Below are 12,708 nucleotides of genomic sequence, written 5' to 3' on the forward strand. Positions count from 1 at the left end.
CCACACAGTCAAAGGCTTTGGTATAGACAATAAAGCAGAAATAGATGTTTTTTTGGAATCTCTTGCTTTTTTGACAATCCAGCAGATGTTGGCAATTTGATCTCTGGTTCCTCTGCCTTTTCTATGTCCTTTTGATGAAGTAAGGAGATTTAAATTGAACAAGAAGGAGAGGTGGGGCATTAGTAGATAAGCAAACGTGTCTTAGATGCACATATATCAAGAGAATACAAAGAAGTGAGTATGAATCTAAGAAAGTTCAAGAGTTTGGCCATCACAGAGTTATGGGAGCATTGCATTGCCCAGGATTGAAATATGGAAACATTTTCTGAGTAAAGGAGCATGAAGAGAGTTTATAGATGAGAATTCCTTGCTTTGTGATATTGACAAATAAGACAACATCAGTATTGCAGTCTAGGAAACCTCTAATACAATGGGGAGGAACACTCAGGGAGAGGGTTATATGATCAAGGGACCTGAGGAAGAAGACTCATCAAAAGCACCATCTTCAAACTGAACATATTTTTTTAACCCTCTAATCCAGTAGCTATATTTAGGTTGATATCTCCAATAAACATATTGACAATTTCCCTTGTTTTCAAACAGAAACTTCATCTTATATCCATGCTGTTTGCCACCATATACTCCCAGGATCCAGGCAGCTTTTTCTGACACATCTTCCTCCCAGTGATTATTCTGTGATGTGATGACTGAGGAGCCCAGGACACCATAATTGCCAAAATCATCATTCTTATATATATATGGTTCCAAATTGCACAGATATCTCAACTGCTTCTGGTCCTCAGAAATGGCAAGGTCCTAGCAAGAAGGTTCAGGAACATGTGAACTGTGGAAAAATTACAGGGTTGGTTTAGGGCTATGATGTAGGTTTATTTGTAACACTGTAAAAGGGATCTTTAAAAAAACTTGAATGAAAAGGTAGTGTGTTTGTGTGTGTGTGTGTGTGTGTGTGTGTGTGTGTGTGTGTGTGAGAGAGAGAGTGTGTGTGTTGGGAGTGGAAACAGACATCTTAAAATATGAGACCTAATAGAAAATGAAAGTGTCTAAAAGATGATGAAAACAGGGTGGCTTGATGATCTTGTGATGTTTCCTTACCCCAGTAGCGTTCCACATCTGTCAGCCCTGAAATAATAATAACAAACCATAATGTTACATATAAACAAGGGAGTCAGCTCTGAAATCTGTTTTTTCCAGGTTAGGGGAAGGACTGTGGTGAGGTACTGAAGTGATGAAAGAAAAGATGAGCAAACACTTGGTCACTTCCCATAAATAGGACCACATCGTCAGATACAAAGTATCTGGGCTTTGCTGTCTCTATCCACATCTAGAAATTGGAGCCTCCTCCCCGTTTTACCCCCATCACAAGAATTCCACAGACACCCACTTAGGTAGCACTCCTCACCATTATACACTCGCTGTATGTCTGTCAGATCAAGAGCCGAACACGTTCTCCTCTGTCCCTTGGGGAGAGTTCTGGGCTTCTTTAGGGTTAAGGTTTCACTCCTAGGGAAGACAAAGATTGACCCCCACACGACTGACTTCTTGTTCCTCTAAAACCACTGACTTTCACTCCACTGATGCACTTGAACTGTCCTGGGATATGAGAGACTGGACACCTGACTTTGGCGCCAGAAGGAATGTGTTAATATCCACCTTCCTAGTTAACCTCCGTGCGACCTGGGACTGTACTGACCTGTCAGAAGGACAGTTATTCCTTCTTTAGTGAAGTCATTAACTTCTCCCTCTCTAGCTCCTAGAAAGCATATGAAACTATTTGAAATAATATTTTGGTAACACAAAAAATTAATTTGTGGAAAAAACCCTGCATAGATACATGTTCTAGGGAGGTGTCAGAAAGTTAGGGAGCAGAACCTGACACCTATGAGAACACTGTCTAGAGAGTCCCCAGATCTTCAACGTCTGCTCCCCCAAACAGAGGCTCTCAGAATACCCTGGGATCCCAGGTTCTCTGGGAATAATGGCAAACCCTTGAGAAACAGGACATTAGGAATACTAAAGCAACAGTGGTTGACATTTCATGTGTTTGTAACAATCTTGCTGCCACCATGTACATGTGCAAATTCAAACACAAGGATGCTACCTTTCCATTCGGCCTTCTAGACTCTGTGAGCAAGAAGGAGCAATTGTTTGCAGCACAGCCTTAACAGTCTTTGATATTCAAGTCTGTTTTTGGAAATCTAATCAGAAAGATATAGAAGGGCCAAGTCTCTTCTATACCCAAGGCAAAATTCAAATATAAAGGAGTTGTCTCCACTTTGGGTGCTTGAGAAGACATGACTCTCCCAAGGTAATTCAAGCACCTACTAAATATGAAAGCTGAATTGCATAAGGACACCAAGTGTGCATTAAATATTTGAGGTCACAGGAGTCTGTTATTGCAACGTCTTATTCCTATTATGGTACAGACTAAACTCTATGACTTTCAATGACCGCAATTATCTACAGTAAAAGTTGGTACATTCTTAATCATTAGGAAAAATTTAGCCTTGATTTGTGAACAGAAATTGAAGGGAAATCTATATACCATTTTTTCTGCCTTGACCATTATTTTCAACTCTAATTGGCCACCAGATAAATCTAGTCAGTGGTTTTAATTATTTTTATTCCATAAGTGGACTATCTCTGATCTCCCACACATACCTTTTCATGATGTTGTTCACATCCTAGTAAGGAAAAAAACATAAGTCAAGAAGTAATAGGTCCTTCCACTTAGAAATCTTCATTATATTCCCACCAGCCCCTGACTGTGTGAATAGGATGGTCTCAGTGTGAGAGCAAAAATAAAGACAAGAGCAAGGCCATTCATTCTAGAATACCCTTGTAACGGTGTCACATTTTCAACAAAGGTGAAATAGCTTTGACACCTGTAAAAGCAGGAGGCTTTTAGTATGTGCTGATGAGAGAACATAAAAACCAACATATTCACTTTCCTGCAAAGGCATAAGATGTCCCATGAGGCTATTTGAATATTTAATGGTTCTTTAATATATTCAACAAAAGTATCAAGTATTATACTATTATTTACCAAGCTTTAAGTCACACTTTGGAGAATCAACTATGAATACATAATGCTAATATTCCTAAAGCTATTTACATGGCTTTTATGAGGCTGGAAGTAAACAAATATCTTAATGTACATGTTTTTCATGTGTCTCTAGCATCATTTTACACACTATCAGTGATCTCTTTCACTCCCTTAACTTCAGCATAACACACACAGTTGATTTCCAAATCTTTACTTTTACTCAGTTTTGACTCTTCAGTTCAGTTCAGTTCAGTTCAGTCGCTCAGTCCTGTCTGACTCTTTGCGACCCCATGAATCACAGCACGCCAGGCCTCCCTGTCCATCACCAAATCCCGGAGTTCACTCACTCAAGTCCATCAAGTCAGTGATGCCATCCAGCCATCTCATCCTCTGTCGCCCCCTTCTCCTCCTGCCCCCAGTCCTTCCCAGCATCAGAGTCTTTTCCAATGAGTCAACTCTTCGCATGAGGTGGTCAAAGTATTGGAGTTTCAACTTTAGCATCGGTCCTTCCAAAGAACAACCAGGACTGATCTCCTTCAGAATGGACTGGTTGCATCTCCTTGCAGTCAAGGGACTCTCAAGAGTCTTCTCCAACACCACAGTTCAAAAGCATCAATTCTTCGGTGCTCAGCCTTCTTCACAGTCCAACTCTCACATCCATACATGGCCACAGGAAAAACCATAACCTTGACTAGACGGACCTTTGTTAGCAAAGCAATGTCTCTGATTTTCAATACGCTATCTAGGTTGGTCGTAACTTTACTTCCAAAGAGTAAGCATCTTTTAATCTTATGGCTGCAATCACCATTTGCAGTGATTTTGGAGCCCCCCAAAATAAAGTCTAACACTATTTCCACTGTTTCCCCATCTATTTCCCATGAAGTGATGGGACCAGATTCCATATCTTCGTTTTCTGAATGTTGAGTTTTAAGCCAACTTTTTCACTCTCCTCTTTCACTTTCATCAAGAGGCTTTTTAGTTCCTCTTCACTTTCTGCCTAAGGGTTGTGTTATCTGCATATCTGAGGTTCTTGATATTTCTCCCGGCAATCTTTGTCTCTTAAATGCTTATTTATCTATTCAGTAAAAAATAAGTCACAAGAATCGGTAATTTAGGACCTTTAATCTGTAACTTACTATTCATCAACTAAACTGTCTCCTCTGTTGAATCCCATTTTCATAATGTTACCAATAAGCACTCAATCATTGTCCTATAACTAGAGCATTTATCTGCACTTTAGTTTGTACTGAGTCAGTTTTGTTCAAGTCCTTAACAGTTTGTAGCCATCTAATCTTGTTAATCATCAGAGATGTTGTTTTCTTTGAGCAGATATTTATCAGTATATTTGGTGTCTTTAATATTAGACTTATTTCCATGTTGCCTAAAACTAGTACAACAGCTGGGTCCACATACAAAAAAAAAAAAAAACAAAAAACTCTCTACTATTTTTTTTTTTTGTATATGACAAAAATCAAATAAAACTGTAATAAGTAGAACCTTTTGTGAATACTGTTACAACTTTAATCAATGCTTAATTTTGAAGCTCAAGCCTTGTCATCAGAATCTGGTCTGTGTATTTCTCCAATCTTATTTACTTCACCTATGTTGACTTTTGGAGAAGGAAATGACAGCCCACTCCAGTATTCTTGCCTGGAGAATTCCATGGACAGAGGAGCCTGGTGGGGTATAGTCCATGGGGCTGCAAAGAGTCAGACACGACTGAGCAACTATCATTCATATTGAATTTATTCTCAGTTACTGAAGAAAGCAAAAATCTCCTGACATAAACTCCAGAAGAAAAGAGAATTTTTCTTCCCATTGTTCTGAAAAGTTCAGATGCTTGCAGGCATTAGCCTGTAGGATTGGGCGCAATATTTAAAACATCACTGTGTTGTTGCTGGAAGGAAATGAAACAGGGGTACAGGAAGTTTCTATTTTTACTGAAATGAAGTTGGTGTTAGTTAGGAGTAGATCATGATGGGATAGGAAACATTCTAAGCATTAGAGCAACTATTAGGAAAAAATGAAAAAAAAATATACATAGTTAGAAAGTAACAAAACAATATTTTATACCAGAGATATTTAACAAAAAAGAAGCAAGTTGAAGTGAATCAGAAGAATGAAAACTAGCCATATGGAATGCAAATAGAAAAATGATAAATTTAAATATAACCAGATCAGTGATTTCATTATTAAATGGCATTGTATTAATATCCCTATGAAAAGGAAGATTTTTTGACCTGGTAAAAAGTCACTATTGCCATCTACAGGACATATATTTTACATTCAATGGTACAAGAAGAGTGAAGTTAAAAACATACAAAGCTATATATCATATGAACAGTAAAGCTCAAGTGTTCGTATCACAGACGCTGGGGTTTCTTGCCCAGTGTTACCTGCAGCATCTCCATTGTTGACCCTTTCAGACGATGTTCCACATCTGAGATGAGATTTCTCACCAGCTGGCTCTGCTGGATTAGCACATGCTCAGAGTCTGTCAGGTTACGTAGACCAACTTCCTCCTTACGCTTCAGTTTTTGCATTTCCTTCACCTCCTCATATTTAAGGTTCTTTCTCAGTTTTTGAAACACTGCCTTGACATTTTGTCTCTCATGTTGTATTTGATCCTTCAGGAGTAAGAGAAAGAGAGAGAGGAAGACAGGGAGAGAGAAAGGAGGGAAGCAATGATTAGGGAAGCTCACAGGATAGTTCTTTTCTCTCTACATCACATTTCAAAATAATAGTCCCAAATCTGCATTGTTGAAGACAACTCACAGCCAAATGGGAACCCTGTCTGTGACTCAGTCTTCACACAACTGTCCAGGATGCTCGTGCCTTCCTGCATTACTCTTGACTCCCTCCCACCACCTTCTGCTAAGGTTGAACACTGAGGACAGGGGTAAGTTGCTAGTTAGGTTTGACAGAACTATGAAAGTGAAAGTGAAAGTCACTCAGGTGTGTCCAACACTTTGCAACCCCATGGACTATACAGTCCATGGAATTCTTCAGGCTAGAATACTAGAGTGAGTAGCCTATCCCTTCTCCAGGGGATCTTCCCAACCAAGGCATCACACCAGGCTCTCCTGCATTGAACGCAGATCCTTTAACAGCTGAGCTACCAGGGAAGCCAAGACAGAGCCATGAGCTATTGCCAAATGTCTCCTTCCAAAGAGTCAAGGACAGAAGCACATGGCGGAAATGGAATAGGAAATTCCCTTGGTATCCTCATGAGAGATGCCCTCTGGTAAATACCTCCCTTCCAGTATCTATGTTCATGTGTGATACGTTCCCTTTTTAGCCCACCCCATCAGGGATAGGATGAAGGCAAGGACTAATCAAATGACAACTGTCGGGGAACAAAGAGGAAGGCCGCTACTTGTGACCACCCAAGGTCCTGTCCAAGATATCTGTCTAACTCCCTCGGGAAGTGCCTTCTCCTACCTTCCAGGCGGCAATGTCTGCTCGGACTTTAACTTCCAATTCCTCAGCTTCCAGCTGCTTCTCCCTCAGCTTTTCTAGAGCTTCCTGGAGTTTCTTCTGTGAGAAAAGAACCACACCAGAGTCAAGCTATGGGCTTTCTCACCATCACTGCAGAAGATAAATGAGAGAAATGAGGCTGATTTCCAAAGAGAATCTACTTTACAAAAACTATAGAGAACAGCTATTAGAATATATGACCTGGGAGAAAACCCGAGGTGGGGAATATATTAAGACTCAAGAGATAGGAGTCAAAAAAAAAAAAAAAAAAAAAGAGATAGGAGTCAGCATTCTCTCTCCAAAGAAGACTGGTTCTCTTTGCTCTAGAGAAACCTGATCCTGCAGCAGGGAGAAACTTACACTTCAGTGTCCTCATTACCCTCCTCATTACCCCATTTCCTCATTACCCTCCTGTTCAAAGTCATCCTGAGAGCTTCTTTGGGCATCAGATCTCCAGCTACTTCTGACCTAAAGTCTGTGTGTAAGATCATTGCTTTGTATTTGGGGGAATTCACAGAAACATCCCTCAGGCATCAGCAGGTAGGCATAGGCTGAAAAGAGAGTCCATGGTGACCAGGTAAACAAAGTCCAATGCAAAGTGGAGATTTCCCCTCAAGTAACACTTTGTGGTCTGTCTTTCCTCCATTCTGCTCTCTCACCTGATAGTCATGGGCAACCTCTTCCATGAGGAATGTGTGGTGCCCATGGTGCTCCTGGGACCGCTCACAAAGCCAGCAAATGACTTCCCTATCCTCCTCACAGAAGAGCATGAGTTTCTCTCCATGGCGCAGACAGAGATTTCTCTCTTGCTCCACCTCTGGGCTCAGCTTGACCTCTCTGAGCCTCTGTACTATGTTGGCCACATGCCTATTAGGCCTCAAGTTCCCAGGCTCATAACTAATTCTGCACACAGGGCACCTTCTGTCCTCGTCTGGGTCATTCATGGACACCATGTTGTTTGCAGTGATGCAGGCTTGGCAGAAGCTGTGGCCACAGTCAAGGCTCAGGGGTTCTGTCAGAAGCTCCAGGCAGATGGGGCAGGTCACCTCCTCCTGTAGGCTCACCACAATTCCTGAAGCCATGAGAGTTGCTCAACTGCTCCCACTTGTCCTGACTTCTGAGGGTTCTCTTTCTCAAAGATCCCTGTGTGTTGGAAGGTTAAAAGGGGACCGAGTTAGAAAGACGGAAATGCAAGATACTAGTTGTCAATAAATCAAGTACAGTCCAAGACCAGATTATTGAGGGACAAAAATGAACCATCAAGATACAAGATAAGAAGCTTGGTGACTTGGCAAAAAGGATATTTCATGATACTTTAAAATATTTTATTTACTTTTTTAATTGAATGAGAATTTTCTCTATGATTCAGGGAACACAAACTAGGACTCTATAGTAACGCAGAGGGGCGGGATGGGGAGGGAGGTGGGAGGGAGGTTCAAAAGGGGAAGGACATATGCATATCTATAGCTGACATATGTTGATATTTGGCAGAAACATGGAAAAAGCAAGAGAGTCAAAAAAAAATCTATTTCTGCTTTATTGACTATGCCAAAGTCTTTGACTGTGTGGATCACAATAAACAGTGGAAAATTCTGAAAGAGATGGGAATACCAGACCACCTGACCTGCCCCTTGAGAAATCTGTATGCAGGTCAGGAAGCAACAGTTAGAACTGGACATGGAACAACAGACTGGTTCCAAATAGAAAAAGGAGTACATCAAGGCTGTATACTGTCACCCTGCTTATTTAACTTCTATGCAGAGTACATCATGAGAAACGCTGGACTGGAAGAAACACAAGCTGGAATCAAGATTGCTGGGAGAAATATCAAGAACCTCAGATATGCAGATGACACCACCCTTATGGCAGAAAGTGAAGAGGAGCTAAAAAGCCTCTTGATGAAAGTGAAAGAGGAGAGTGAAAAAGTTGGCTTAAAGCTCAACATTCAGAAAACGAAGATCATGGCATCCTGTCCCATCATTCATGGGAAATAGATGGGGAAACCGTGGAAACAGTGTCAGATTTTATTTTTCTGGGCTCCAAAATCACTGCAGATGGTGACTGCAGCCATGAAATTAAAAGCCACTTACTCCTTGGGAGAAAAGTTATGAGCAACCTAGATAGCATATTGAAAAGCAGAGACATTACTTTGCCGACTAAGGTCTGTCTAGTCAAGGGAATGGTTTTTCCTGTGGTCATGTATGGATGTGAGAGTTGGACTGTGAAGAAGGCTGAGTGCCGAAGAATTGATGTTTTTGAACTGTGGTCTTGGAGAAGACTCTTGAGAGTCCCTTGGACTACAAGGAATTCCAACCAGTCCTTTCTGAAGGATATCAGCCTTGGGTATACTTTGGAAGGAATGATGCTAAAGCTGAAACTCCAGTACTTTGGCCACCTCATGAGAAGAGTTGACTCATTGGAAAAGACTCTGATGCTGGGAGGGTTTGGGAGCAGGAGGAGAAGGGGATGACAGAGGATGAGATGGCTGGATGGCATCCCCGACTCGATGGACGTGAGTTTGAGTGAACTCCGGGAGTTGGTGATGGACAGGGAGGCCTGGCGTGCTGCGATTCACTGGGTGGCAAAGATTCGGACACGACTGAGCGACTGAACTGAAGTGAACTGAATAGAAATCTGTAAAGACATTTCATAATAATTTTCAATACTTTACTCTTGATTCATGTTACATGACAAATTATATCCTTATATGTGGAATTATTTTTATTCTTTAATTTTACTAAATAAAAGGATGACCTGACATTTTTTCCACTAAGATCCTTATGGGACCCAACATCTTTCCAAGGCCCATATATCCTCAGTATCAAAATATCAGTATGACTGTCTCTTGTACTTCAGTAAACTCTCAAGTGTTCTCTTATCACATAGACTTGCTCTGAAGACTTATCACAATGTAATCATTGTCATCATTTGTTGGATGTTTGCAATGATTTCTCTTATTGTCATGGCATAATTTTAATATATGACAAGGTTTCCCAGGGGGCTTAGTGGTAAAGAATCTGGCTGCCTGCCAATACAGGCAATGCAGGTGACTCAGGTTCAATCCCTGGGTGAGAAAGATCCTCTGGAGGAGGAAATGGCAACCCACTCCAGTAATCTTGCTGGGAAAATCCCATGGACAGAGGAGTCTGGTGGGCTTCAGTCCATGAGGTTGCAAAGAGGCGATCACAACTGAGCACACACATACAATGTTTGATATGTGTGTCTGTACATGGTGAATGCAAACCCATATTCAGATATGTAAAGAGAGATGGTGACTACAAAGATCACATATCTTCAATACAGAGTGGAACTAAACCTAATGTGTTAGTGGTCCTTCTTCAGGGGCCTGTCTCCTACCCATTGAGCTAATCAAAGACAAACAAAGGCAAATTCATGGACTGAGTTAATATCAAATGCACTGGGGGTGTGGAAGTGAAGAAGTGAAGAGATGCATATCACTTGGAAGGTACTGGGAAGTCTTAGTGGGTAAATAGTGATTTCCCCTTGGGCTGGAAATAAGTCAAGGATATTGATAGGAGCTCAGAGATGTGTGTGTGTAACAGGATTATAGGGAGGGAGGTAGTATCAATATACTCAACCAATCACACAAATCAGGTATCTGAAAACATATAAACACAGGTGAAATAAATGTCAGTCTTGAGGAAAAAAGTCTCAGTATATTGGGCAAGATCATTCGACTAATTATCACTAATAAGTAACATAGGCTAGAAACTAGACTCATATCCATAAAAAGAAATATGAGTCTAAACAGAAGATTTAAACCACTACTAACTTGATATTCACCTGGAAATTAATCGTAAACAAAAATTCAGCCTTAGGTGCATATATATATATATATACTTGTATACATAGAAAAGAACAAATGTGGAAAACATTACCAAAAAAGTTGCAGATGTTGTTTAGAAATCAAATAATTGGAGAAAATAAGGGTTATCCAAGAATTTCAGCTTGATAACACAACAGAGAAAGTACAAACTGAAGAAAATAAAGGAAACATGGAATGAACAAGAAGAAAAAACGTACCAAGTAGAGGAAATGAATAGTGTGCAGAAGACACATCTTCTTGTATGAGTTTGAAAAGGCCAGTGTGGCTGGTGTACAGAAGCCTGCTGGGCTTTCTGCATCACAAGAGGCTGCAGTGACATCAAACATGACACTTCCCAAATGATGTAACATTCAGGGACCCGTCTCCAAGAGTCAGGAGAAGTTACCAATGTTTTCCCATGAGAGAGGAGCACGGGCATGACAAGCTCTGCCCTTGGGCTGTGAGATGTTGGATGGACCCAGTGTGCAATTGGGAGGATCAGGTAGGATGCAGGCACAGTTGCTCAGTGGAGAGATGATGATAGCTCGAGGGACAGGGTGATGAAGGAAATGCTGGGCAGCAGGTGAGAGTGAGAGATAAGAAGAGGTATAAGGACAAGACTGGGAGTTGGACTAGATGTGTGGGGACAAGGGGCAACATCAGTCCTGGACTCTTTCTTCCTGTAAAGGTAGTATTGGCTTACTCTTCTACGTTTTGTTATTGTTGTTGTTGTTGGTTTTGTGTTGTGTGTGTATGTGTGTGTGTTTTGTTTTTCTGGGAAGTCTACTGGGTTACAATAAAGTGAAGTCAGCAGACTTTTGAGAGGGTAACAGGCAGGAAGGCCAGGGATCTCCAAATGGAGGAAATAGGCTGCAAGTGTCAGACATTGTTTATGTCTCCCTTAAGAGGCAGGAGGAAACACACTACACGTGTCAGAGTTTTTTCCTTCTCTATACAAAGTTAAAAGAAGGTTTCTCTTAAAATTCTGTTTTGCCATGATGACACCTTGTTCCACCTGAATTTGACTTTTTCAAACCTTGAGTTTTTCTTATGAAAATGTTTTTCATAAACTATGTTAATAAAACTGTATTTGCTTTGGAATTTGCCTTTCTTCAGACTTCCCTGGCTCAGAAGGTAAAAGCATCTGCCTACAATGCGGGAGGCCAGGGTTCGATCCCTGGGTCAGGAAGATCCCCTGGAGAAGTAAATGGCTACCCACTGCAGTACTCTTGCCTGGAAAATCCCATGGACCTAGAAGCCCTGGTAGGCTACAGTCCGTGGGGTCGCAAAGAGTCGACATGACTGAGTGACTCAGTTTCACTTTCAATTTGCCTTTCTTCAAAGTGGTTCCACCTCAGACTAACTTTTGTTTTTTTTTCTCAACTCTAGGGCAGATAATAGCTCAACAAACCAGTATTCATATCAATTGTTTTATGGCTGGGGGATGATACACCTCATGCCATCCTATCTCAAAAATGCATAGTGTGGGAGAGGGGCCTGGTGAAACTCCCTCAGCCTTGCGGTGTCTCTCTTATCTGACTAATAGCTTTCTAACAGATGTAAAACAGCTTGCTAAAACTAGCAAGAGGGGCACTATTTCTTCCCCCTTCTGATGTCTATGTCCGAAGCTTTTTCTATCTCTTTTATACTTTAATAAAAATTTGTTAAACAAAAGCTCTAAGAGATCAAGCCTTGTACTAGCCCCAGATTGAATTCCCGTCCTCTGGAGGCCAAGAATCAGGGTGTCTTTCATGGCTCAGCAGCAACCTTTCACCTTAAGGCCACATTTTTGACAGTAAAACTAGTCTGGATGTATTAAGTGCCTTTTGGTAGGTGCACAAGATAACACGTTAATGAATATCAAGGTCAGGGGTAGACATTATATCATTTTATGGATAAAGCTTTGCTTAAAATATGGTGAGGGGCCTCCAATTATTTCTCATCCTATTCGAGATCCAGCTACTGCTGAGATGCATCAAGAGCCTATCAAGAAGGGAGGCTCAGAGCATGCATTCAGACATGAAATGGCAAAATGGATTTTCCTTGCAGTGCTCCAAGGACCTAATATCAAAGCAGCTAGATCCACAAGAGACATGAAGGAACTGGACCTCATACCTGAAGGATGACCCCCCACCACTCTCTAAGCAGTGATACAGGCTTCCCTTGGCAATAGGAGGATAGATGTGGGAACAGGAGTGGCATCTGCCTGATGACACTTCACGTCATTTGACTCCCATAATGGCAGAAGGTTGATCCTTACCTTTGATCTTTTGATTTGGAGCTCATGAAAATACAAACTGAAAACACGTCAGATATAACAGCCAAAGATAAGCATAAAGGA

General features: G+C 41.2%; 1 protein-coding gene across 1 annotated transcript; it reads right to left on the reverse strand.

Annotated features, from left to right (window-relative positions):
* Positions 1-271: 271 nt before the first annotated feature.
* LOC138092453 (tripartite motif-containing protein 5-like) lies at positions 272-7,623 on the reverse strand. Its single transcript, XM_068988365.1, is given in 9 exon segments — positions 272-457; positions 460-818; positions 821-844; positions 1,114-1,140; positions 1,421-1,521; positions 2,680-2,702; positions 5,461-5,691; positions 6,506-6,601; positions 7,201-7,623. Coding segments are annotated over 9 exon segments (1,470 nt in total).
* Positions 7,624-12,708: the final 5,085 nt, after the last annotated feature.

This window comes from Capricornis sumatraensis, chromosome 16 (genome assembly GCF_032405125.1).
Source record: "Capricornis sumatraensis isolate serow.1 chromosome 16, serow.2, whole genome shotgun sequence".
In the NCBI taxonomy this organism is placed as follows: domain Eukaryota; kingdom Metazoa; phylum Chordata; class Mammalia; order Artiodactyla; family Bovidae; genus Capricornis; species Capricornis sumatraensis.